At 33.6% G+C, this 26,944-nt stretch overlaps 1 protein-coding gene across 1 annotated transcript in view; it reads right to left on the minus strand.

The window, feature by feature from the left end:
- The window catches only part of LOC132549045 (A disintegrin and metalloproteinase with thrombospondin motifs 16-like), a 41,237-nt gene extending 28,386 nt beyond the window's left edge, over positions 1-12,851 (minus strand). The window contains exon 1 of the mRNA XM_060212947.1: positions 12,771-12,851. Within this exon, the coding sequence (XP_060068930.1) occupies positions 12,771-12,851 (81 nt within the window). The remainder of the gene's footprint in view (positions 1-12,770) is intronic.
- Between the last annotated feature and the right edge of the window lie 14,093 nt (positions 12,852-26,944).

Genomic DNA, 26,944 nt, shown 5'->3' on the forward strand with positions numbered 1-26,944 from the left:
GGAATAAAGACGTCTTAACTGATACGGAATCAGAAAACAAAAAATGGATATTCAAGAGATATAAGTGTTTTCAAAATAAACTTATTAACACCAATTTGTCCTATCACAAACTACAAAACAGAAATTTTTGTGATGAGTGTATGTAGTCCATTGAAAAAGTACAAGGAAAATAAGACAAGTTGTTCCAAAATGTCTTCTGCTATACCGCAATGTAAATCTTGGTTAATAATGTCACATTCCCAAATCAGAACAAGGTTGAAAAAACGCAACCAACTCGCAATGTAATGAGCCTCGATTAATATCTAGTTTTATATAGGACAAGAACATATCAAAGATAACTGTGACGGTCATTAAACTTTCCAATATTCATTAGCAACCTCTATTTCTCGAAACAGAGTTTTGACTTCATTGACAGAAATATTGATATTGTGAACAAAACCTTGAACTACGAATTAAATGTGATATGTTAACGCCATAGCACGATGAATTAGGCAAGTCGCCTTCTAAAAATGGAAAATAAACAATAGGTTATATATATCATCACACTTATTACACTGCTAATAATAGTAATCCGTTTGTTTAGATGTGAGGGGGAAATCTGACTTTAAAAAATATATTGTGTCATTGATTTCCAATTGTGGTGTGTATATATGATGTCCATAGTCAATGCATTTCTTGTTAGATATATCTGAAAGTGAAATTGAAGAACTTGGTAAGGTTTTTGTGACAACAATTTTAATAAATTTTGTGTCATATGAAAACAAAAAGAAGTTGACAAAGATCTTACTACTAAACTCGAACAAAATATTATGAATTGATGTCTTGGTATTTTTTCTTGATGGATTTAAACTATTTTTCCTGAGATACTCAGCAGTATAAATCATAGTCATGTATTTGTACTATCGTTCGAAACTACAGGAGCCATCTTTCTAACGTTATAAGAGTTTGCTTACAACGAAAGATGAACGACGGTACAAATAAACCTAGAAGAGAAATTGTTTTCTCTTCGTGAGAGGGTGTTCAACATTTGTCAAAAGTAACACAATACCACTGCAATTATGTCTTGATAGCACTAAGAATAGTGGTGAGAACCTTTGATCAAGGTCTGGTAAAACAATTCCACAAACTAACAATAAAACGCTGTCTATATTGTGAAGCATTGGAATCCATTATAAGGAGGAGAGGTTAGTATCCTTTTGTTGCCTAAATTTAAAGAATTGAAACAGTGAAATACGTTTTATCTATGTAGGAATAAAACTGGTATCATTTTGTTAGAAATTTATCTCATAGGTGATATAAAGTTCATGTTTAAACACCTAACAATTTTTGTAACTGGTATTGAAATTTGGTTAACCAAATTTGTTGAATAGTATCGAAATCATACACTAATTTTACCAATCTTCAATCTAGCCCAGGTGTACTAGGTTTGTTCTGGGACTTTTAATATCCTCTCTTTAATTCCAAGGGGCGTTTACGTGTCACTTAGGGGCGTTATTGTGAAGATTTGCAGTTGTTATGTTGTAATGTTATTGTGTTCAAGATATAAAAAAGTCAATGAACAATTCCACATTTAAATTAAAACTAGTGTGTAATACATTTTGTATATACAGATCACTTAGGGTAGCCTGGAAGGCGTTTTAATTAATATATTCTACATGGGTTTAAATACATACGATTCATTGTTCTTTTAGGTGTTTTGAAATGTATAACTTTTTCTGGACATGTAAAAAGTTGTTGGATATTAAATTCTTTCACTGTGAGAACATTGACAAAAACTTTTGCGAAGCATTATTTCATATTGTCCCCCGTAGAATTAATTTAAATGAAGTACTTAAGCATGGCGCTATCTAAATATTTGGTACTTTGTCTTACAACATATTGTATCAGACAGAAATAAGCCACAGGAACAAAATGGGTAGTATTCAGTATATGCAAACCCCTGTTTTCAAATTTGACGTTAAATTATTTATTTTCGGCGGTTGTATTAAAATGTTCCCAGAACAAATGAATGATTTATAATAGAACATAAATGAAACCCTATTGTTAAGTCCACACAAAATCAATCTTTACAGCACGATCTATCAATAATAAATTCGTTTACATAAATTGATATTTTTTCTGTAAGACTGCGATTCAAAACAATTCGAAAAAGCAAAACATAAAGTAATAGATCAAACCATGGGTTGCCTTCTCACGTTACAGGGACAAAATCAAAATTTAAAAATCATTGAAAAGGTGGGAAAATATTACCAAAAGTGAGATTTACATGTATATCATTGAAAGGACACAAGGAAAAAACAGGTGTTCCATGTAGGTGAGAGTCATATGCTTCATCTACAATACCCGCCATGTAAATCATCCAAATCCTGTAAGGTAGTTACATTCTCATATAAGAACCTGATATATAGCAACAAAGTCAAACAGCACCCTAACAGGTATTCTGCACACTTAATTTCACATCCTATGACACGATGATAGAAAACTTTCCTACGTTGTATCAAGTGATCTTTGATTGATATTTGTCCTTAACAGTACAGCAATTTAAAACAGAATATAAGACGTATGTGTGATGTATGACGCTTTTAATTCAGGAGGTGCAGTAGTTGCCTTATCTTTTACTTGATAACGGTTTCTCATGATGATTTCTAATAATGATTACTCATGACATTCTTTTTAAAGTCAATAAGCACGTGCAATAACGTTGAAAGTAATCTATTCTATTTTTTCTCGTCACCCACAGCAAACTAAGAAACAAATAATTTCACAATCTTACAATTTGCAATCAAATAAAACCACGTGGATTAAGGGATTTTATGAGGGTAGAAAATGAGAATCTTCGGTGAAGCAAAACATTCTTACCTTTTAAGCACAAAAACTCTTGTCTCATTCATTTTCAATTCCTTATTTTTGTGTTTTGCGGAGAATTACTACCAGTACCTTAGATTTCTTTTTTTCCCTGAAAGTTGATTGGTATTCAATGAATTATCCTCATTATCATGATTTTGGTGCCAAAAGTCGTCAAATGAGGGACAAACATCAAAACAAATGCAGGTTGTTGAAAATTAAAGAAAAGTTTTACGGTCGTCAAAGTGATATCATTGAAAAATATTCCGTTTCTTTGTGCGATATGAAGTAGGAGGTGTTTGGTACTCATTAGTTTGTCTGTTGGTTCCGTGGTTGTATAACTTATTCTCATTTTACAACGTGAACTAACTTACTTGGTCTAACCTAGATTTACATGGCGTTTTTTGTCGATAAAGCAGAAGACGCTTACTCTTCCAGAACATTTAATCTCCTTGTTTTCTCAAGATCTCCATGCAAATTTTCCTTTTGTTTTTTATTTTGCCGTAAATTTATTGAATTTGAGCGTGAATTCGTATTTGCTCAATGGTTTTTTTTATAAAAAGGATATTTAAGATGAGAAACTGGTCTTTTCAAGCAGATGACGTCGATATCTTTCATACTAAACACAGTTTTACAATGATACAATACGTGACAATAATACTCCTGTTAAAGCCGAGATGGGATTTTCTCTCTATTCTTTATTGTCTTTATGTAATTTGTTCAAATAAATTATTACATAACAAGCAAGACCAATTGATGATTATACTTGATCGTAAACGACCAATTAGGAAAATGTCTACGCTAGACCAGATATCAAATCTCCTGACCGATGATTGTAATAGGAAATATTCAGCATGCAGTGTTTAAATGTTTATGTATCTATCGGTCGTTTGTAAGCATTCGTAGTACAGTGTACTTGTGTGATTGAGATTGGTTTACATTAGGTACATTGGTAATATGTTCTAACTTCGGTGGTCTATATTCCTGAGCATTTCAGTTGAGTTGTGGAACCAATAAAGGTCGTGAACAATGTTTTTATTCCGACAAATGACGCATACAAATTAATCAAAAGATACTTTATACGAATTGCATTGAACACATTTGGTGTAAAACTGCCCGATAAAAGACAACTGTCACGCCAATAGTTTTCCTGTGTTGATGGTTGGGGAGGGTTGAAACAGGGAGGTGACTGTTACATAATCAAAGCCAAATCTCTTTTTTTGTGTTTACTTTTAACTGTTGTTCTTTTTTCGACACTGAACATGGCCTGGATGTTACACCCACACCATACTAAAATTACTATTTGAATGCACGTCGTAAGTATACCCTACACCTGTATCGTGACAGAAATTGAAATTTGAAACAGACTGATGGGAGAAAAGGATCACCTCCTTTTGGTTACTCATGCAGTAAAGGTTTTGTCAACTGCTTTTTGTAATTCGTGTTCCCAGCGGTGTCATGGTTGTTACAGCTGTGGCATCACCTTACTTGCGTATATCGCGTGTATATCCACCGTATCAGGTAACCGCCCACCAGAGGAATTCCTATTCGATACAATATTTGATTGAAATTTGGCGTGGCCTTTAGATTGTAACTTCTCGAATTACTACTTTATAAAGTGGAGTCTTTCCAATCTAAAAAAAAATAGGGATCATACCAGGTAACAATGTGAATCCAGATCAAAAAGGTCGGAAACTCTTGCTGGTCCTGGCCAAATGAAACTATACTACAGTGAAGGATTCTCAGTGATAAAGTTTAATATCAATAAGCCTACCCAATTACAGTCAACAGTGATTACACAAATCTTGATACATCGATTAAAGCTATTATTGTAATTGGTGCGATTTGTTTCTTACATATTATCGAATATAATTAATATTCGTTACTACGTGCCATTATGCGACTAAATCAAAAGGCTTGTAATTAAAACCCCATTCATATTATTGTTATATATATAAATTTTAAATCGTTCTAATTCATAACATTTCCTTACAAAACAAAAATACAATGTTTGAAGAATGATTTTTTACTTTTTAAAATTTATATGTTATTATGTATAAATAACAACAATCCACATTGTAGTTTCACTGGATCTGTTGAACTTTGTTTTATGATACGAAAATAATAAGTAATTACCATATTGCTCGGTATTACAACTACTGTATACCGGACTATTTTCGCCCTTTTAACATTATACACAAATTTGTTTCATGTTAATTTCGCACTCTTGGAATAACATAAAAAAAGGATTATACAAGTTTAACATTTTTGTCCTCCCTGTCAATTGACGAAAAAGGTGAAAATTAAACTAGGGCGAACATTTCTCGATATACAGTATAACGCTGTTAATGTGAAGACAACTTCCATACCTCACTAACACAGTTGTGTCATATCCGTATATTCATTGTGTACGTTGCAAAATATAGAATTATATCATTAAAAACAGACAAAATGGGAATTTTAATTAAAATCGACTAGAGAGAAGGTTTAGCCATGCATAGTGTGCAATGATACGTGAAGGTCAACCAATTAGATTCGTATTTGTATTAAGTATGTCAGTGTGTGAGCATAAATTCGTTAAGTTGTAATGCAATTTTTACTATATAAATTTACTTTATAATTCTGTAAAGTTTTTTATTAGCTCGATCCTATACTCCCCATGCTGAGATTTGAAGAGTGACGATTTTGACACCTGTGAAGTGTAAATAAATGATGATCATTTTATCCACAAACAGTCCGAGGTCTTAGTATAGAAACAAATTATCACAGTGTGTGTGCATTAAAGTTAGAAAAAACATCAATACTAATCTTTCCGAGTGAATTTTTTGATAAGGGACCAATGATAGGCCCTCAGATTTACAGTATAATACGGCTTTAACATGTGAAAGGGGTTACACAATGTAGTCTGTCGGATATTTTGTGATAACTTGTGAAAGGAACATCATCCTTTGTTCCATACTCTTCAAACTCTTACGTTGATATATAATTGTACTAAAACATCTCCTGGTACGCTTATCAAATGTCTCACACCTGTTAGATTTGTGACAGGTTTTATAATGTAGCGTTTTCATTGTTATTGACAATATACAGTCCTTTCTGTAAATATTTGTAAGCACGAACAGACTCTGTCGGAGGAAGGACTTTAAAGGGGACAATCCCTGTCTATTTTACATGCACTCATTGAGACACAATATGTATGATTGAAACGCTGTGTTGATGTATTTATAAAACACCATGGGATATAAAGTATTTGATGACTCTGTATCTTGAGTGTTTGGTTTTGGTCATTTATTCACATTGGATATTCTGCTTGGTTCGAATTTATTACGTTTTGGTGAAAAAGATGTTCTATACAAATCGAGTTATAATTGTATGTTAATTTAGTAAATGCCTGTTGTCTAAGTTTCTAAGAATCAATTTACAATTATAAAAATGATTAACAAATGTCGACGTATTTGCAAGTAACAATTTAACAAATAGCCCTCTGAAACGTATTTTACATTTCTCCTTTGATCCTCCGCCCATGTGGACAAACTCCTGCATGGAGTATTATTAAACTATCGTGTAAAGTGATGACCGATACTGGTGCCGTATGTTGAAGTGATCTCGGCTTCTTCCCAGGAGTATGATGTTTCGGGTCATAGGTACACTGTTCATTAGCATTATCATGTGTAAGTTAAAAAGTCCCATATTTGTGTTAGATCTTCAAGGTAAACAAAAATGGCCAGATCATATGCGTACAAAAAACAAACATGAAAGTCAGCATTCTTCTGGTCTGGTGTAAATCAACCCTGAATCGTAACCGAATAAACCAAATTACACAAAAACATGTTTACGAACAAATTTGATTGTTTTTCAAATGACAGTTAACGTCAAGTCAAACCATAAATATTAACGAAACTTTGTGTAACAATATCCCCAGGCGTTCAATGTGTTTAAGTCCATTTGTACTATTACGTAAGCTTGGAAAAGCTATAGAGTAATAGATAGACGAATATCCAGCTTCATCCCCAGGTTACTATCACGTTACAGTCATGAGTCATAGTTTATTTCCTCTCATTTCCTGTAGGACATGTTTCTGTGGTTTACGGTTACCGTGATTGGGGCCATTATCCCCAAATTTGTTATACTGTCAATAAAATGGATTACTCATCTTTCTAGTTTGCAGTTAATTGTAGAATGTGTTTCTCGTTCAGTCGAGCCCCTTTGTCCCTAAGTAGTGTTGTGATAAAACCGGTATTTCTATGTTATTTTTCCTTATGTATATTTCAACTGTTTTACAAAATTAATAGTTAGGTTTCATTAAACCGATTAACTGATACAATAAATATCTAATCACAACCAGCAAAGCCTACCTTTGCTGAGAATACAATGTAGTATTGCCCTCTACACTGTATATTCGCGTATGAATATATGGATAGACACTTAATATTGTTATATGCCTTTGGGTTATGTATTTTTTCATGCAGAAACTAATTCCAAAACTGCACTGATTTGCATACTTTGTAATTACTTCTTATTTCAAAATTGTATTCGTGGTTCGAATCTGTCTGTGTTCTGTTTTCTGTTTTCTGTATATGGATCATTCGTTTCATACCAATACCAAACAAGTTAATGAGAAAATAAAATGTGTAAGCTTACAATACTTTGTGATATATGTATCTTTATATATGGTATTGTATTCGTGGTTCAAATGAAATGATATTTTATACATTACAAAAGATATTTCCATTTTTGCATAAGATAATGTTCTACCAGTGTAATAGCTATCAAAATACGACTAAAGAAAAAACTATTTTTGCAATCCTTCGAACTTAACTTAGTAGTGAACATGATAGATCCCTTATTTTTCATCTTTCTCTGGGCTATCTTCTTTCTATGTAACAGTGCAGAAGAGTCAAGGTACTATTTATATTGATCAATAGTAACCCGTGCGTACCGAACATAATTTTCGTCTCCGTAATTAATCTGGAGATGGAAATATGGACCATATCAACCTATTGGATGGTTGACTGGCGTCAATTTGACGAGCTCATCCGTCGCCGGTTTTGAATATTGATATTAGCTATGATTCTATTTCTTGTCAATACTGAATTCGCTGGTAAAATGATGTAGTTAGTCGCTGTGCCAGATAAGTGGCCTACAGTCTAGTAATTGCGGACATACTGTGCTTCAGTAATAAAAGGATTATTCGTCCACTGTACATGATTACCTATAAGTATGCTATATCACGACCGATGAGTTTCCATCTGTTGGATCCTTATCATGTAAAGAGCGTACAGCGTTATCAGTGTAGACCATAACTTTTTACATAAATATTATAGGCGTTTGTATGCGTTAGAAATATCTGAAAGAAGTTTGTAAAGTAGCTGTAAGTTTACGATAAGTTTTAATACGTCTGTTTTCTGTATATGGATCTTTTGTTTCATACCAATACAAAACAAGGTAATGAGAAAATAAAATGTGTAAGCTTACAATACTTTGTAATATATGTATCTTTATATATGGTATTGTGTTCATACCAATTCTAACATCGTAATGGGACAGAAGGGATTTTTGTAATTATTTTTTGCAGATATGTAGAAAGAAGTAACCTGGTCTATCATTAACCTTTATCATTGTCATGTGACAACAAGTTAAATGATGACAATGGTTGTGGATTTAGGTCTACAACGTTTAAGCAGGACAGGAGGTGTAACTAATACTTTGAATTACTTTACCTGCAGAAGACGTAAAATCCAATTAAGAACTACTTAACATCTGTCTTAGAGATCAAGTTTGCACTGTATGACCTAGTCATTAAACAGGTATAAAACTCATGTACATTTCAGCAACAATGGTTTCTTATGACGTGACTGTCTATTGTCTGGGGTGCTACTTGATTCTTCCCGTACCGGGTATAGATATTATGCAACATGTCTCTGATTATTGGTTTTACACTGCAGCACGTAGCTCTGGCCGTTGTATTGATTAAGAATAATTAGTAAAATATATTTTTTACTCTAATAAACAGTCTGAAGTCATCAATCGTTGGCATCACAAAGAATATAAATTGACTCGCCATAAATAATTCATTTCTTTTTTCAGTATAAGAATATTGTTTTACATTTTCTAAAATACATGGTGTATCAGTACAAAAATGAAACTATATTTGTTTTTGACATAAAATTCATCACAAACTAACCGACCGTTGCACGATAATCATCAGTCTTATCAAAATAAAGTAAGCCAACCTTAACCAAAGTTAATAAGTAGTTATCTCAATTATCTGCAGAAGGAGTGCACTCTGAGGTCAATTGCTGCTGTAATTGCTTTCAAACTGTTATCGCGATTATAACATATTATCATGTATGACATTGCCTATCAGAATTGAAGACAGTTATAAATAATTATTGCCACGACCACAATTTTATAAAAAGAAAATTGAATTCTTTTTTTTATTTCGTATTTAACATTAATGTAACCACATAGTAGATGTGCTACTGTCGTTAATGTCAGTTTCATAGATATTACACTCAAAAGGTACTGTCTCATCAGAACTGAGGTTATATGAATGAGGCTTGAATTTACCTTCGTTAACACCACTAAAGAGAGGTAAATCAAATAGCTGAGTATGTAAGATAATATTTTGCACTGACCATATCTCCGGCACTCTCTTTATCCATTTTCCATGATGTGAATATATCATATTTCAGTTATAGAAAACTATTACTTATTTTGATATTGTAGTACTAATAGTTATCGTTACCGCTTGTCAACCCTTGGTCCTAGGTTCCAGTGGTTTAGAACGCCATATGATACACTCTTACATCCTTGCGTGACTACAGGTAGAACACAAGTATGAATAATGAGTTTTCTTAAAAGCAATAACATGTAACATAAAATTAACTTACAGTATTTAATGTTTTCCTTTTTAGAAATTAAAGGAGTGAAATAATATTTGAAAATAATTGAAACGTAAAATGTATAATGTTTATTTTTTACTTTTCGCGCTATGCTTCACACTCGTTATATCATCTTTATAAATACATAATCAAATTCAAATCTACTGATTGTACAGAAAATAGACGACATGTATATCTTGTGTGAATTCTCATTCATTAGATATCATTCATAGTTGAGTTGCATGAAATATGATCTTTAACTATTGGCTATTCAATCATAACTTAAAAATAAGCAACATGACTTGCGTAATCATAGTAGCCTTATTTGACAATCATGACCCTAAAACCTTGTTATCATTTTTCTCTATTTTCGAATTTAAAGTACCGAAGGTAACATGGGGGAATGATATGAAAATATTTCATTTGCATTTAGATAGAACGTTCCAAAAGTGATTTCTAATGATAAAGCATATCTGATTTTTTTCATAATTAATCTCAGTTTTGCAATATTTTAAAGTACATCCCTTTTATTTTTATTAACTATGGTTTTATATTATCGTCAAAGATGTCAAAACGTAAGCGTTTATCTGCTGACAGCTGAAAATGAATCCCTTTCTGTTTTGATAGCAAATCTATATGAATCTTATGCAGTGTGTTATATTACCAAACTACAGTCAAATTCAGTATCATTGTTTCTCAGGCGAAATGGTCGTGTCGGTCAACACATTTAATTACTGATTACTGATGATATTAGATACTAACCACTATGACAAAACAACAAGGGTAAGCTTCGCATGAGCAAGTGGTATGGTGGAAAGAACGATAAACTATACACATCACGGGTGCTTCTAAACGAAGCAGGTCCACATCATCATTACTGTAGAGCATTGAGAATATTGTGCGGATGAACTATTCAGAGAAACATTCCATTAAAACAAATCATAGCACATGGAATTCAAAAACTGGAAAATCGACGATATAATAAAACGTTATACTTCAGTTACTTTCAGATATTTTCTTGAACACTGCATAATCAATCAGACATGTTAATGAATATTGTTGTAAACAGTACGGATGATCAGTTTGTCACATTTACATGTTTTTATTTGAATATGAATAAATTGAAGAGGATTTAATCAAATTAAGGTATGATGAAGTATCTAATATTGATCATGCATATTACGTGGCATTGATGAAAACAACGCACGAGGCATTTAATGAAATATCAACTATGTTGCAAACATTATAGAGTTTCGTCTGTAACAGACGGTAACCTGTATTCCTAAATAAATCAGAGTCAATGGTATTCGAACTCGTACAGAATTTCACAAGATTGATACGAACATCTCCTTCTGTGCTCCCTTCTCATCACAACTTCACATCTGTCACTAAATGTTAATGTGTACATACGGGTACTTTCTATGACAGGAACATTTCTTTTGAATATGCTTGCACTTTTGCTTTGGCGTTGCTAGTATTCATAAATTTGATACGTTAAATGATAAAAAAAGGTATTGTTGGAACAGCCTATAATTCATGAGAAGTCTGACAAACAAGAGTTTTCTCTCGGCAGCCGATAACGTGGATATCTTTACCACGTTAAATGACAGTTTCACACTTGAGCAGTAGACATTATTATAGAGCATGTAAACTTATTATTTTCATAAAGACACATTTTAAAAGTATTGATTAGCATTTGAAGGATAAAGAAAGAATAATAAGATATATTTAGTATTCAAGGTCCTTGAACAAGACTTATATAACATTACTCAACCTGCTTCCGTTGTATGGCAATAAGAAAAAGACTATAGGAGAGCACTTGAATAAAACAAGAAATTTTACTCTGACGTTACACGCCAATCAGCTACAAATCTATACATTACACTGGTATAATGATCTTGATCTATATATCCTAATATAATATATATATCGGGTTTTTGTAACCTCACTTTTGTTTTCTCCAAATATCAGGTGAAAGTAAATGGTGAACATTTTTACCGTAGTACAAAACATCCCAAGCAACAAATAATACTTAAAAAAAATTATCCAAAATAGTATCAGTAGATGATTGCAATGTACCGAGGGAAAATACAGATGGTATATTGTTGAAAAATGTTTTGAACATATTAGTAATCACCGATTTGTTTCTTTTTGAACAAGGGTTCTCGAGGATTGGTGTTATGTTTAAATACATTGTATCTACTGCATATTAAAACACACGCACTCACTGTTTACACACGCCGGCGGTTATTGCAGAATATTAATTTCAGAAAAAAAGATACTCTTAAAAGATTATTGACGTCTGACACGTACTAAGCATGTTAGGAAAACATAATGTAAAACAACTTATCGGAATTATCCGATGTCTTTTGTGGCAGTAAACATGAGATAACAAAACCCAAAACGATTAAGCTGGAAGGGTTCTTGGCCCAGTAAAACTACCGAGTCGTTAACGCACATGATATCAATCGGAATCAATCCAAATGATAGCTATATTGTACCTAAAAATGAAAATCTATCGTGTATGTTGTAACGTTTTGTTGGTCCTTTAATGAAGACCCATTTCGACAAGGACAATACGACGAAAAACGAACTAATTCAATGATTGGATCACTTACATTAAACGTCGTTATGACAACAGCGAAAATGTGGATTCAAAGTATTTTTGATTTTGTTAATTTATAAGTCTCATTAACTTAAATGAATCAAGTATTTTCTTTGATGGAAGTTCAAATGTTCATAATAGAGAGTAGATTTGATACTAGTAAAAAACCCATATGGTAATATCCACATGAAGGACCTTTCTAATTAAAACTCATGTTCCAGGTAGCTATCCACGATGCAAACAGAACTTCATGTAACATAAGTTATCTAAATAGCATAACTGTCCTTTTCGAAGGTTTAGACAAACATTCTGGGGTCTAACGTATCATTTAATCATAAGCAACTTTTGAATTCATTCCATGTTAACATCCATTCTCCTCTACCTCAATTTACTATCAAACGTCTTCGTAATTTGTAATAAAGAAAACAGACACTTACCGATTTGGATATTCCTTGGGATGTCACAATCAGCAACACAAAACAGATCAAAAGGTAGTGAGATTGGATAACCGCAACCATAGTGTAGGCAATCCAACGAAGTCAAAAGATTGGAACTGGTGATGTAACATTTATATCAAATATCCAAATAATCACGTGTTCCCGTTATATCCAAGACAACATGTACATAACTTGTACATCATGTGTTTCAGGAGTTCTGCATGTTTGGTTATGACATGGCTTGTCAATCATTGGCACGTGTTTATTGCAAACATGATGCTTGTCCTCCGCTGTCCAATCTGAAATAAGTAAACACATGGCAATGTAATACGTGAATCTAGGCATTCAGTAGACGTTTCGTGATGTCACGCATCAAATCAAATTCAGCTTCGTGAATAATTAACAGTATCCCGACTGGTTGGTGGAAACTAGTAAGGTGTTTCACGATTTGTCCCTTCATGGAATGTATTTATTGGTATGTGTGCGTCCCTTACGATCATATCTCTGTTATATCTATAAAAGTTTCTCGTTTTGTCACATATTGTCCTACATTACAATCCTATATCATTATGCTGGACATTTTGATACTTTAACTATACATACAGGCTATCCCTTCTCACCACATTACGTAGTGATGGCATACAAATAATCGTAAGGCGTTTACTTTATAATATCTAACTATTTACCTGTATATGGAAGTTTTCGATTCCTCAGTATTATGATAAGTATAACTCCATCCACCTGGTCTGAAGTCAAATGTAGCAAATGATATTGTGTATAGGAAACTTGTCAACCAACACACAGATAAAATGACCAAATACACCTCTGCACCCATTAATGATACATACCATACGTACAGGGGTGTACGTTTTACATCCTATCATATCAAAAGTGGCATTGTGGGGTCATTCTAGCGTGATTTTTGCATTAGTGGTAAACAAAAACTATTGATAACAATATTTGACTTGTTCTGAACTACGTGTTTCGCCTGGTTGTCCACCCGTCTCATTAAGGCGGTGGAGATGTTGGGTGCCCGTATATATACTGGCTATTTGGTTCGTGATCAGGGACATTTAGAACACATGGCAAGTCATGCAGTTAATAATAGTGTTCTGGTGATTGACATCAATTCCTTATCCGTAGTTTCTGATGTAATTGACTTGGATAGTACACTGAGATCCATTTATTTTTCAAATTACTTCTGATATTTTTATACTTCTTAGAATACTAAATGGATCAGTTTAAATATGCCTATATCAATCATTCGTTATCTGATAAATGCAACATTCGATGCTATTTTAACTGTACTGTTCATTAAACCGTCCTATGGCTTTTTATGTAGGCGATATGTATAGGATCAGAAATGAGTATTTTTATGAAAAGTGTTACAGGTGTTTTTTTTTTTAATTTAAAACTTTCATATGAACTTTTTAAACTTCCATATGAAATTAAAACTAATTTAAGATACTTTAAATCACATAACTTAGCAAGGTTACAATTTGAAAGGATTTGAATTAAAAATGTTGAGGACAAAATCAAACGGAGGCAATCATTTCATTTCACCATTTTTCCATTGTTGACGCAACGTCATCGTTAATGATATGATATCGCGATGGATGCCTGCCTGGCGTAGCCAATATCTATAATTATATCACCTGAGTGAATTCGCTAGATGACAGGCAGATTGTGTGATAAATATTATGTAAACGTTGTTTATTTTTAAGGAATTATAATGAAGCAAAACCGATGTGTTTACAAGAGACAAATACATCTAAATCATTTAAGATATATGAAGTACACATCCCTGTAGCCTGGACTCAGTTTATCAAAGCATCATAGATACAAGTTTCTGAATAAATATGAAAATAAAATTATAGAGAGACGTGTCTTATTCGTAATGATAAAAGACGGGTCGAAACATTAAGAAATAATTGATTTTGTAATAGCTATTAAATCTATTGATTCTAATGACCTTGTGAGAACCTACTACTATAGTAACTTTTCTTTGATATATATAACCTGATATCAATTAGTAATTACCATGAACGAGTATCATATATGCTGTATTGATCAAAATTCATTGTAGACTTGCTTCATACATAAATCATATCTTAAACGGTTATATCATTTTTTTTTTTATAAAATACTGTGTTTGTTAGAAAGAAGTAACAAGAGTGTAATGTTGCTAGAAATAGACGTTTTAATATAAAAGTTTAATACATATGTTTACCCGTGTAAGTAAAAAACGCCAGGTAGATACTGTGGATATAGGTATACCAGCCATGAAAACATTAAAGGTACAGGGAAATACACAATGGTTTTTGTTTAGTTGATGTATATGCATTGTTAAGATCTTATCAGAAAACATCAAGAATACAACATAAGTGTACAGACCGCAATCTACCTACTGTCGTAGAACACGTGCTAGAAAGGAGAAAACTAAATTGTCGTTTGCCAGAGAAAATCTGATGTAATATCGGTTTCACAATTAATGCTTGATGTAAAAAATGCCAGGTTTGCTGATAAATAATCCAGGTTTCCGCACAAGATATACACGGACATCAAGTCACTACAGCATATAAAATATATTAGAAACCTGTTCCTTACTATGCATTTAGCTGTCGACTACAAAACATAAATTGTTTCTAGAGTAAGGCATATTAATAACGACCAGACGCATGTATAGCTTCCAAACTAAGGAGAGATAATTTCCAACCTTGTTTTTAAAGAAACAATGGTAGTTTGTTGTTTATCAATGCCAGTTCTAACCAGCGCTATATATTAATGCAATTTAATATTGTAAAGGTTCGTGTACACGGAGATTATGTGTAGGTATCAGAGACATCGTTGTGTCCCTTAAACAGTTGTAAAATCAATTTAGTAAATTCAAATTGTTTATTGTGTTAATTTAGACACTTGTGACCTATTAGTTTGATCAAATAAAATGATTTTGTCAATTTTGTATAAATGTTTTAATATTTGCCAATGTTCTAGTCTTATAATTGCAATTATAATTTGAAAGTTTAAATATTTGCACATTGACACAAGCGACATATATGTGTTTGTTTACAGAACACTTACAATGGGCGTAAGGTCTGTATCAATACCATAACAAGAGACGATATAAATGACATACCTACTTGACATTAAATAGGTGTGTCAGAGTGCATTGTTTAAAGGGAATTTAGATGTTACGTGACCAGATATTTTGAATCTCTGATGATTAAATTATGATACACACCCTATGGAACGTTCATGTTGCTCACACCTCCCCAGTTATCTCAACAAACAACATTAAACGAAAACACGAGGAAGGAAACTGTAAGTATGTCAAAATTGCACTTAAAAGACCTAAAACTATTGAAACAAAATATAAAAGACCATCAGAATACGTAAACAAAATATGATGAAATCAATCACAAAGTTAGCATCACAAAGCATACAGAATGGTGAGCTTCACAAAATATATCACCAGGTAGCCGTCCCAATGTATACCGTAAGGTCTGTATCACAAAGCTTACAGAATGGTGAGCTTCACAAAATATATCATCAGGTAGCCGTCCCAATGTATACCGTAAGGTCTGTATCACAAAGCTTACAGAATGGTGAGCTTCACAAAATATATCATCAGGTAGCCGTCCCAATGTATACCGTAAGGTCTGTATCACAAAGCTTACAGAATGGTGAGCTTCACAAAATATATCATCAGGTAGCCGTCCCAATGTATACCGTAAGGTCTGTATCACAAAGCTTACAGAATGGTGAGCTTCACAAAATATATCATCAGGTAGCCGTCCCAATGTATACCGTAAGGTCTGTATCACAAAGCTTACAGAATGGTGAGCTTCACAAAATATATCATCAGGTAGCCGTCCCAATGTATACCGTAAGGTCTGTATCACAAAGCTTACAGAATGGTGAGCTTCACAAAATATATCATCAGGTAGCCGTCCCAATGTATACCGTAAGGTCTGTATCACAAAGCTTACAGAATGGTGAGCTTCACAAAATATATCATCAGGTAGCCGTCCCAATGTATACCGTAAGGTCTGTATCACAGAGCTTACAGAATGGTGAGCTTCACAAAATATATCACCAGGTAGCCGTCCCAATGTATACCGTAAGGTCTGTATCACAAAGCTTACAGAATGGTGAGCTTCACAAAATATATCACCAGGTAGCCGTCCCAATGTATACCGTAAGGTCTGTATCACAAAGCTTACAGAATGGTGAGCTTCACAAAATATATCATCAGGTAGCCGTCCCAATGTATACCGTAAGGTCTGTATCACAAAGCTTACAGAATGGTGAGCTTCACAAAATATATCATCAGGTAGCCGTCCCAATGTATAACTTCAGGTCCATATCACAAAGTCACCAAGTCAGCATCACAAAGACAGCTCAACCTTACAACAAAATTTACATGAAGGTCAACCTAACAAAGTATACTTCAAGGTCAACTGAACAAAATATACATCATAATTAACATAATAAATCATACCTGAAGGTTAATTAATACACCACCATTAGATATACCCTCTGATCGTCATGTTATCATAAAGTTTAGCAGTAAACAACAGTACTCATAAATATGAGACAATTAAGACTTCGAAGGAAAGACATGGTGATCCTACTTCTATGCTTTAATTAAAAGATTATGCACCCCATAAAAAAAAGTGCCAAGATGTCTCTTGTCACACACAGTAAAGGATTTTGCTTGCTTCAGCGAATAAAGAAGACTCTCCGATAGATTAGTGAATAGGTTGTCTCAACATAGGTTTTATCAAGTAGATAACGAATATGTTGTATGTGGTATGCACCCGTTCCTGTACTTCTGATAACATTAAATTAAGGTAATGTTGTAGCAATGTTAATATCATTTACTTGTAATACATCTATAGGTACCAAACTCTGCGATCAGGAGATCCATTAAATCATTGTCCATTTGTTGGTATACCTTAATTTATTAAGGACAAGCACTGGCGTAGGCAAGGGGGGAGGGGGGGGGGGCAATTGTCCCAGAGGTGACTTTTGTGAAACGTGTAAATCCGTTGAGTTTTTTTATGGATATTTCTTACTGATTGTTATGTACATGTAGTCCGACATTATTTTGTTTCCATTTGTATCTTTTCTAACTTAGATTTATTTCAAAACATTATATCGACTTATCCCAGTATTATTATGTCGTTATTTTCCTTCAAAATACGCTCAAAATGCAGGAAATAGAGCCAAAATTTTCAAAATTTCCTGGGGGAGGGCCCTCCCCCAGACCCCTCGCCAAATCTTCGCGCCTTTGGCTACGCCACTGAGTACAAGTAACAATGAATCACCTTGGACAAGAATTTAAAATTTTGCCATATCACAAAATCGATATTTTAATGATCAATATACATTGAATAGCCTCTTACTCGATAAATAGATACTTGTATCAATTGTATACTTACTTGACGACACCTGTGTTGTAATTGCATAACCTTACACTTTTGAAATGGAGTTTATCTTGTTATCAATGAACTGATGTTACCTTAGTATGTATATATTCACACTGGCCTTGCTTTATTAATGAGAAAATGTGTCATAATTTGAAAGGTAAGCAAATACAAACATGTATTCATATGATCGACACTTAATACCCGTTAATGTTCTATTGGCCCATTTGCTGTTACACTATAATGTAAATATGTAGACCATTGTTCACAAAAAGACCTCGGTTTTAAACAGAAAGTTTAATAATATCATTTAAAATCTTCTTCGGCATTATTTGCTGAGATGAGATACAAGATATCCATTAGTTTGATAGAGTTATATCATGCACATTACAATCTATGCGCTTTATGGATATGATTACATTTGCCAATTTACTCACGTGCTATAAAAACGATATTAAAGCCATTACAAATGCAGGTTTTTTTTATTCCATTTACTAATAAAAAGAACAAAAATACCCACATGGAGAACGAAACAAGAAAACATGTCCTCAAAACCACGGTACCTTTAAGTGAATTTTAACTTTACAATATGTCCATTAAGAAACATTGATTTCGATATAGCTTATCCCATCACACATTATTAATAGAACATTCTTAGTAAATATATCATCAAAGATGTCGGACCGGGACAATTTATCTACTATAACGTCACTTCAAGCAGTATCATTTCACACAAACAGAGACAGCGATACATTATTATGATATTTATGGACAGAAAATATTGACAAGCTATTGTTTTATATAACAATGATAATAAGGTAAAATATATTGAAACAAAGAGATGAGCACACTACGTTCTTTTGTATCAATCATAGAGATAAAATTCTGAAAATTGTTTTGATGAACTTCTATATATCAACAGCACAACGGCATGTGTAAATGTCAGGTGATCGAAAAAACTGAAATTGTTTCAAATAAAGGAACGTTTCAATTTATATGAATAAAACATAAGGTAATTAATAAGCAATACCGTAACACGGTGAACATTAATTACATGCTTTCCGATCAATACAACATGCATGTTTATCATCATAAATGACGAATTATGCTTTCTGATGTTAGATGGTACGTGTTAAGTAATGTACAATATCATTAAACATTTCATATATATGACCCATTAAATTGCAATTGATGTTCGAGACTAAATTGGTTTATAAAGAGTGCAAAGAGTACGGGTCACACAGTGTAGTAAATGTTGCAAATTTAAACCTACAAATAAAATGGTGTTGTTTATATCTATTATATAATTCTGACTTCGATATAATCTAAATTCAGTGCATCTCTTTAGCGCATGTATTTATTGTTCGCTTTGTAAATATTTGTGTAACGTTTGCTCATGCCACGCACTATTTCAGATCGTTCGGTTTTGAAATACCTATACACCCAATACAAATTGTGTCATATTGAAACAATTATTTAGACCATAGCTTTTTTGTCTGTGTACTTAGGGCAATCCGTTTGTTCCCGATTGTTTGGGTAAGGTGTGTGTTGGTTACAAAGACGTCATCGTACGTGTCTATCGGTGACATATCCGAATAACACGGTGAAATGATCAGATGTCACGCCTGACATTTTTTTACTTTGATGATATTCTATTTGTCTGTGAATACCAATAATGTCGGTTTGTTACTAGCATTATCATATTCATTACAAGAAATATGAGAGTTTGTTACAAGATCAACAAATTCAAATTTTATCGAAAACGAAAAAATAATCTGTTTGTTATCTTAGATTAAAAAAATCATGATAGTTACATCAACTAAACAGTAAAAAGTCGAGATTTTTATTATTATTAAAGTTGATCAGTGTCTATTAGATATCAAGAAAAATAACAAAGAAATACTAATGTCAGGAGAATATCAATTCAAACCAAATTCGAAGTAACTTGAGTAAAATACGAACAAAATAAATCTTAATGAGACCATACGCTCTGGAGGAGACTGCGTCTTTTGCTTCATCGACGACAACCGTAATGTCACCAAATATTAAATCACTTTTTCAAGACAAGAAAGTGTTTCATACACACGTGTAGTTTCCTCTAACGTCCTTGAACACCAATGCTACCAAGGGATCTGTTATCACAGAGTTACTTATCTTTGTAATATTTCAATTTTCGCCCCACCATTGTTATACCTTAATTACAAAAAAGCGGACACTACGAACAGAGCTGATGTTCACAGAGCTATGAACTATGACAAGAATCATTAAACTTTGATCTTTTTTGCATACAGCGTAAAACTATCGTAAATATACGTGTTTAGACGACGCTGTGCAAATTTGGACATTCTGCTTGCATGCAGTGATAAATCTTGGAACTTCAAGGTCAGCTGCTTAAAGTATGCATTTCAAAATTACATATTTCCGTGTGCTCATAATAATGTGTCATGTGAAGGTCAAAGGAATGATCAAGATGGAAAACAAAAATATTACAAAGTTAACATTTTATTTAACGATGGATTGTTGGTGTTTCTAAACAATTCTTAAAAATTATGTTTAACTGAAAAAAAATGATCATTACTGATAGATAAAGATTCCTTAGCATTGAACGGCAATAGAATGGCCAATATTGATTCCCCTCGTTTCCAATGATTTTAGCACATGTATAACCCCACTTGCCGTCTGAAGAAACTCATAACATTAGAAATTACAATACATTGACAGTGCATTGATAGTGACACTATAAAGCTAATATAACGTTTTAAAGAATTCTGAACCTTAAAAACTACACGGAAAACGAATTCGATTTTCCTATTTGTTGTTTTCGGACATTACTTGTGCAAACTACAATGTATCCTCCAAATATGGTAAGTCAGAGCAACGTCGAGAATAGGTTTTCAGTGTTATTGTTAGGGGAATATTGTCCAATACTTAAATGAATTAAGTATAAATTTCGGCAGAGAGATACCAACGAATGTTACATATGGCAGGATTATAAGAATCGTTTACACCACTAGAATTAATTGGCCTTACTTCGACTAGGATACCATGTGATCTTTCACAAATTATTCTCGTCCTGACAGCCCAGGTAGTTGTATGCAATAGGGAAATAACGTGAAAGCTTTTTAGATGTGATGTAACTAACTATTTTCACTATACACATAGCGCACATCAAACGGGTTTGTCGAGAAGGAAACCAGTGATACCAGCGATTGCATAGGCTTAAATTACAAGATAATTTGAATGTGTTTTGACAGTAATATGAATACATATCGAATAATGAAAACAGTGCATTGAAGTAAATGATTCATGCCGATTTTTCAAAATAATTTTTCGCCTGCCGTTATGTTACATATTACAAACGACAGAATGTCTAAAACAGAGCATCAACGTGCAAAGCCCGGGTTTAAACATTGATAGAAACTATTTGGTTACAATGTATGAATATCCACATCACAATGCAACACATATATAAGCCATGCTCATAATTATAGAAACAATTTGTAGAAAACAAGAAAGCATCAACATCACAACAGAATCAATGAAAGTGAAGCAAAATATGAACAAAAGAAAGTTTTAAACGCAGACTCATGAAAACGTACCTGGAAAACAAGACCAGGTGTTCGGGAAGGGCAAGCGTCTTACACTGTAAATAATGTCACGTTCCGAGATGAGAACACTTTCAATTCATAAGGATAAGAAAATCAAATATTTCCCAATGAGATCATTATGATAATAAAACGTCTCCGTTATTTTTGTCAACATGTATCTCTCAAAACCCTGTGCTGTCGGTTTGTCTGTCAGTTGACGGCAGTAAATACATTCAAAGCGACCTTTGATTAGTCGTTAAACAGGAAACGAGAAGACGGATGTAAGTCTAAGAGCGTAACTACATAAAATTAATCCTTTCATTACAGCTCATGCTAAAACATCTGTACCTCATATTAACTAAACAGGTCAGAGAGCTATGTCTGTATTACACATCAACTCAGGAAACACACCCGGAAGATGTCAAGCTTGTCTGATTCTTAGACTGCTGTAAAATCAGAGAGCAAAAGAAGATATAATTATGTATACTATGGTGAACAGTGTTATATCGTAGAAACAAGAGCATTTTGCTACAGTATGTGATAAACAGTGTTATATTGTAGAAACAGGAACGTTTTTCTACAGTATGTGGTAGGCAGTGTTATATTGTAGAAACAGGAACGTTTTGCTACAGTAAGTGGTAGGCAGTGTTATATTGTAGAAACAAGAGCATTTTTCTACAGTATGTGGTAAGCAGTGTTATTTTGTAGAAACAAGAGCATTTTGCTACAGTAAGTGGTAGGCAGTGTTATATTGTAGAAACAGGAACGTTTTGCTACAGTAAGTGGTAGGCAGTGTTATATTGTAGAAAGAAGAGCATTTTGCTACAGTAAGTGGTAGGCAGTGTTATATTGTAGAAACAGGAACGTTTTGCTACAGTAAGTGGTAGGCAGTGTTATATTGTAGAAACAGGAACGTTTTGCTACAGTAAGTGGTAGGCAGTGTTATATTGTAGAAACAAGAGCATTTTGCTACAGTAAGTGGTAGGCAGTGTTATATTGTAGAAACAAGAGCATTTTGCTACAGTAAGTGGTAGGCAGTGTTATATTGTAGAAAGAAGAGCATTTTGCTACAGTAAGTGGTAGGCAGTGTTATATTGTAGAAACAGGAACGTTTTGCTACAGTATGTGATAGACAGTGTTATATTGTAGAAAGAAGAGCATTTTGCTACAGTAAGTGGTAGGCAGTGTTATATTGTAGAAACAGGAACGTTTTGCTACAGTAAGTGGTAGGCAGTGTTATATTGTAGAACGAAGAGCATTTTGCTACAGTAAGTGGTAGGCAGTGTTATATTGTAGAAACAGGAACGTTTTGCTACAGTAAGTGGTAGGCAGTGTTATATTGTAGAAAGAAGAGCATTTTACTACAGTAAGTGGTAGGCAGTGTTATATTGTAGAAACAAGAGCATTTTGCTACAGTAAGTGGTAGGCAGTGTTATATTGTAGAAACAGGAACGTTTTGCTACAGTAAGTGGTAGGCAGTGTTATATTGTAGAAACAGGAACGTTTTGCTACAGTAAGTGGTAGGCAGTGTTATATTGTAGAAACAAGAGCATTTTGCTACAGTAAGTGGTAGGCAGTGTTATTTTGTAGAAACAAGAGCATTTTGCTACAGTAAGTGGTAGGCAGTGTTATATTGTAGAAACAAGAGCATTTTGCTACAGTAAGTGGTAGGCAGTGTTATTTTGTAGAAACAAGAGCATTTTGCTACAGTAAGTGGTAGGCAGTGTTATATTGTAGAAACAAGAGCATTTTGCTACAGTAAGTGGTAGGCAGTGTTATATTGTAGAAAGAAGAGCATTTTGCTACAGTAAGTGGTAGGCAGTGTTATATTGTAGAAAGAAGAGCATTTTGCTACAGTAAGTGGTAGGCAGTGTTATATTGTAGAAACAGGAACGTTTTGCTACAGTATGTGATAGACAGTGTTATATTGTAGAAAGAAGAGCATTTTGCTACAGTAAGTGGTAGGCAGTGTTATATTGTAGAAACAGGAACGTTTTGCTACAGTAAGTGGTAGGCAGTGTTATATTGTAGAAAGAAGAGCATTTTGCTACAGTAAGTGGTAGGCAGTGTTATATTGTAGAAACAGGAACGTTTTGCTACAGTAAGTGGTAGGCAGTGTTATATTGTAGAAAGAAGAGCATTTTACTACAGTAAGTGGTAGGCAGTGTTATATTGTAGAAACAAGAGCATTTTGCTACAGTAAGTGGTAGGCAGTGTTATATTGTAGAAACAGGAACGTTTTGCTACAGTAAGTGGTAGGCAGTGTTATATTGTAGAAACAGGAACGTTTTGCTACAGTAAGTGGTAGGCAGTGTTATATTGTAGAAACAAGAGCATTTTGCTACAGTAAGTGGTAGACAGTGTTATTTTGTAGAAACAAGAGCATTTTGCTACAGTAAGTGGTAGGCAGTGTTATATTGTAGAAACAAGAGCATTTTGCTACAGTAAGTGGTAGGCAGTGTTATTTTGTAGAAACAAGAGCATTTTGCTACAGTAAGTGGTAGGCAGTGTTATATTGTAGAAAGAAGAGCATTTTGCTACAGTAAGTGGTAGGCAGTGTTATATTGTAGAAACAAGAGCATTTTGCTACAGTAAGTGGTAGGCAGTGTTATATTGTAGAAACAGGAACGTTTTGCTACAGTAAGTGGTAGGCAGTGTTATATTGTAGAAACAGGAACGTTTTGCTACAGTAAGTGGTAGGCAGTGTTATATTGTAGAAACAGGAACGTTTTGCTACAGTAAGTGGTAGGCAGTGTTATATTGTAGAAACAGGAACGTTTTGCTACAGTAAGTGGTAGGCAGTGTTATATTGTAGAAACAGGAACGTTTTGCTAAAGTAAGTGGTAGGCAGTGTTATATTGTAGAAACAAGAGCATTTTTCTACAGTAAGTGGTAGGCAGTGTTATATTGTAGAAACAAGAGCATTTTGCTACAGTAAGTGGTAGGCAGTGTTATATTGTAGAAACAGGAACGTTTTGCTACAGTAAGTGGTAGGCAGTGTTATATTGTAGAAACAAGAGCATTTTGCTACAGTAAATGGTAGGCAGTGTTATATTGTAGAAACAAGAGCATTTTGCTACAGTAAGTGGTAGGCAGTGTTATATTGTAGAAAGAAGAGCATTTTGCTACAGTAAGTGGTAGGCAGTGTTATATTGTAGAAAGAAGAGCATTTTGCTACAGTAAGTGGTAGGCAGTGTTATATTGTAGAAACAAGAGCGTTTTGCTACAGTAAGTGGTAGACAGTGTTATATTGTAGAAACAGGAACGTTTTTCTACAGTATGTGGTAAGCAGTGTTATTTTGTAGAAACAGGAACGTTTTGCTACAGTATGTGGTAAGCAGTGTTATTTTGTAGAAACAAGAACGTTTTGCTACAGTATGTGGTAGGCAGTGTTATATTGTAGAAACAGGAACGTTTTGCTACAGTATGTGGTAAGCAGTGTTATATTTTTAAACACAAGAAACTGTTAATACAATATGTAGTTAACCGTGAAGGAAACGAAAGCTTGGTGACACTATATAGTCTACGGTGATGGAGCATTAATACACAGCTTATAAAACAAAGACAAGCGTGCTTTGTTACAATAGGAAGAAAATAGATTTAAAGGCCAATCGTTTTTAATTGGTCTATAGGGTCCGATAAACACAAATGTCTGACAGCATATATCAGAGTCTAAAACATCCATGACACCAAAGGTCATCTCATGTCTAGTGACAACCCTATCGTCACATGGTAAACCGGATCAGCTGGGCTGTATTATACATCGTTACGCTCACTCTCGAGTATGGTGTTTCAATTACCTCGGCCCTTGCCTTCAAGTTTGTTGACAGGTGTTGTCATTGTTACAAGGCATTTGAATAGTTTTGCATTAAACCCGATGTCATTTCAGTAAACTAAACGTCTCATTGCATTGTCTACGTATGTAGTATCTTGATAAGTGATAGCTCAATGTTTGAATGTCATAATTTTTTATATCAAAAAATATATAAGTGTTGATATTCCATACAAAGGCGTCAGAAGATTTCATCCGTAGTCAAAAGTAACAAAGTTATATATCATAGCCTCTTAATATAGGCTGTTAAAATAAAAATATTGAGTATATCTCAAACTCTTATATTACACTGCGTGTTATGTATAATGAAACTTACATGTTCCGTCCCTGGTTAAGTTCCCTCGCGATGCGTCCACCTGTAACCTACGTAACGAGGATGTTGTTGTGCACGCGTTATTGTAACCTTAACCAGACACAGATATATGTGTCTACGTGATGGGTATATATAGTGAGAACGTAACACGAGAGGAAATGATTTGTAAGGCGTTAGATAGTTTACGGAAACTTACTCAGGAAATAAACCTCTTACCTTCTCTATTGAATATTTCTTCCGTTCATTTTTTCATTGTTATTATTTTGTTAATATTACAATCATCTTCAGTGGGGATGGATTATAAATTCATGTATTATCCCGAACTAGTCCATGCACACTTTCACGTTTACCCATGTTAAAGTACATTGTCTTACTCTTGTGTGGAGACTTGGATTGTGGAGGAAGATCGATTTCAAAACTTCCGTAACGTCTCTTCAACACTGACAAGCATGCTGAGGGTCAGAAAAGTAAAAGAGAAAAATAATCATTTAAACTATGGTGATGCGATTAGAGAACCTCAGCCTTCGGGATAAGATTATTCAACATATATACACTAACTATAAAGACACTTCACCAATCTTATCCAGGTATCGACAACACACAACTTGAAGAATATAATCAGGCCAGAGGGTTTTTTTCTTATAGGATACCAATTTAGGCCATTTTTGAGCCACTCAATGATCAGATTAATATTTTGCAGTAAAACACTTAAGTTCAGTTAATATTCTATTCTAAATATAATGTTTTCTGTTGGTTCAAACAAAACTGAGAGTTATTATCATCGAACATATCACATACTCATTACTGAAGAGAAAATTGTTGTTCTTTGGTTCGCATCAGCTTTTAGGAATAAAACTAAAAAAAAAACTGATAAAGTAGAAAACCTTCAGCCAACGTTAAAAAAGTTTGAAAACACAAACTCCAATTTTCTATATACAAGCATACAGTGTAATATTTATGTTATACCAGCATCATCTTGTAAGAGATATGACTCATAAACCAAGTGTCAGCAA

This window comes from Ylistrum balloti, unplaced genomic scaffold (genome assembly GCF_031769215.1).
Source record: "Ylistrum balloti isolate Yb309-2 unplaced genomic scaffold, AGI_CSIRO_Ybal_v1 Utg369618, whole genome shotgun sequence".
NCBI lineage: Eukaryota > Metazoa > Mollusca > Bivalvia > Pectinida > Pectinidae > Ylistrum > Ylistrum balloti.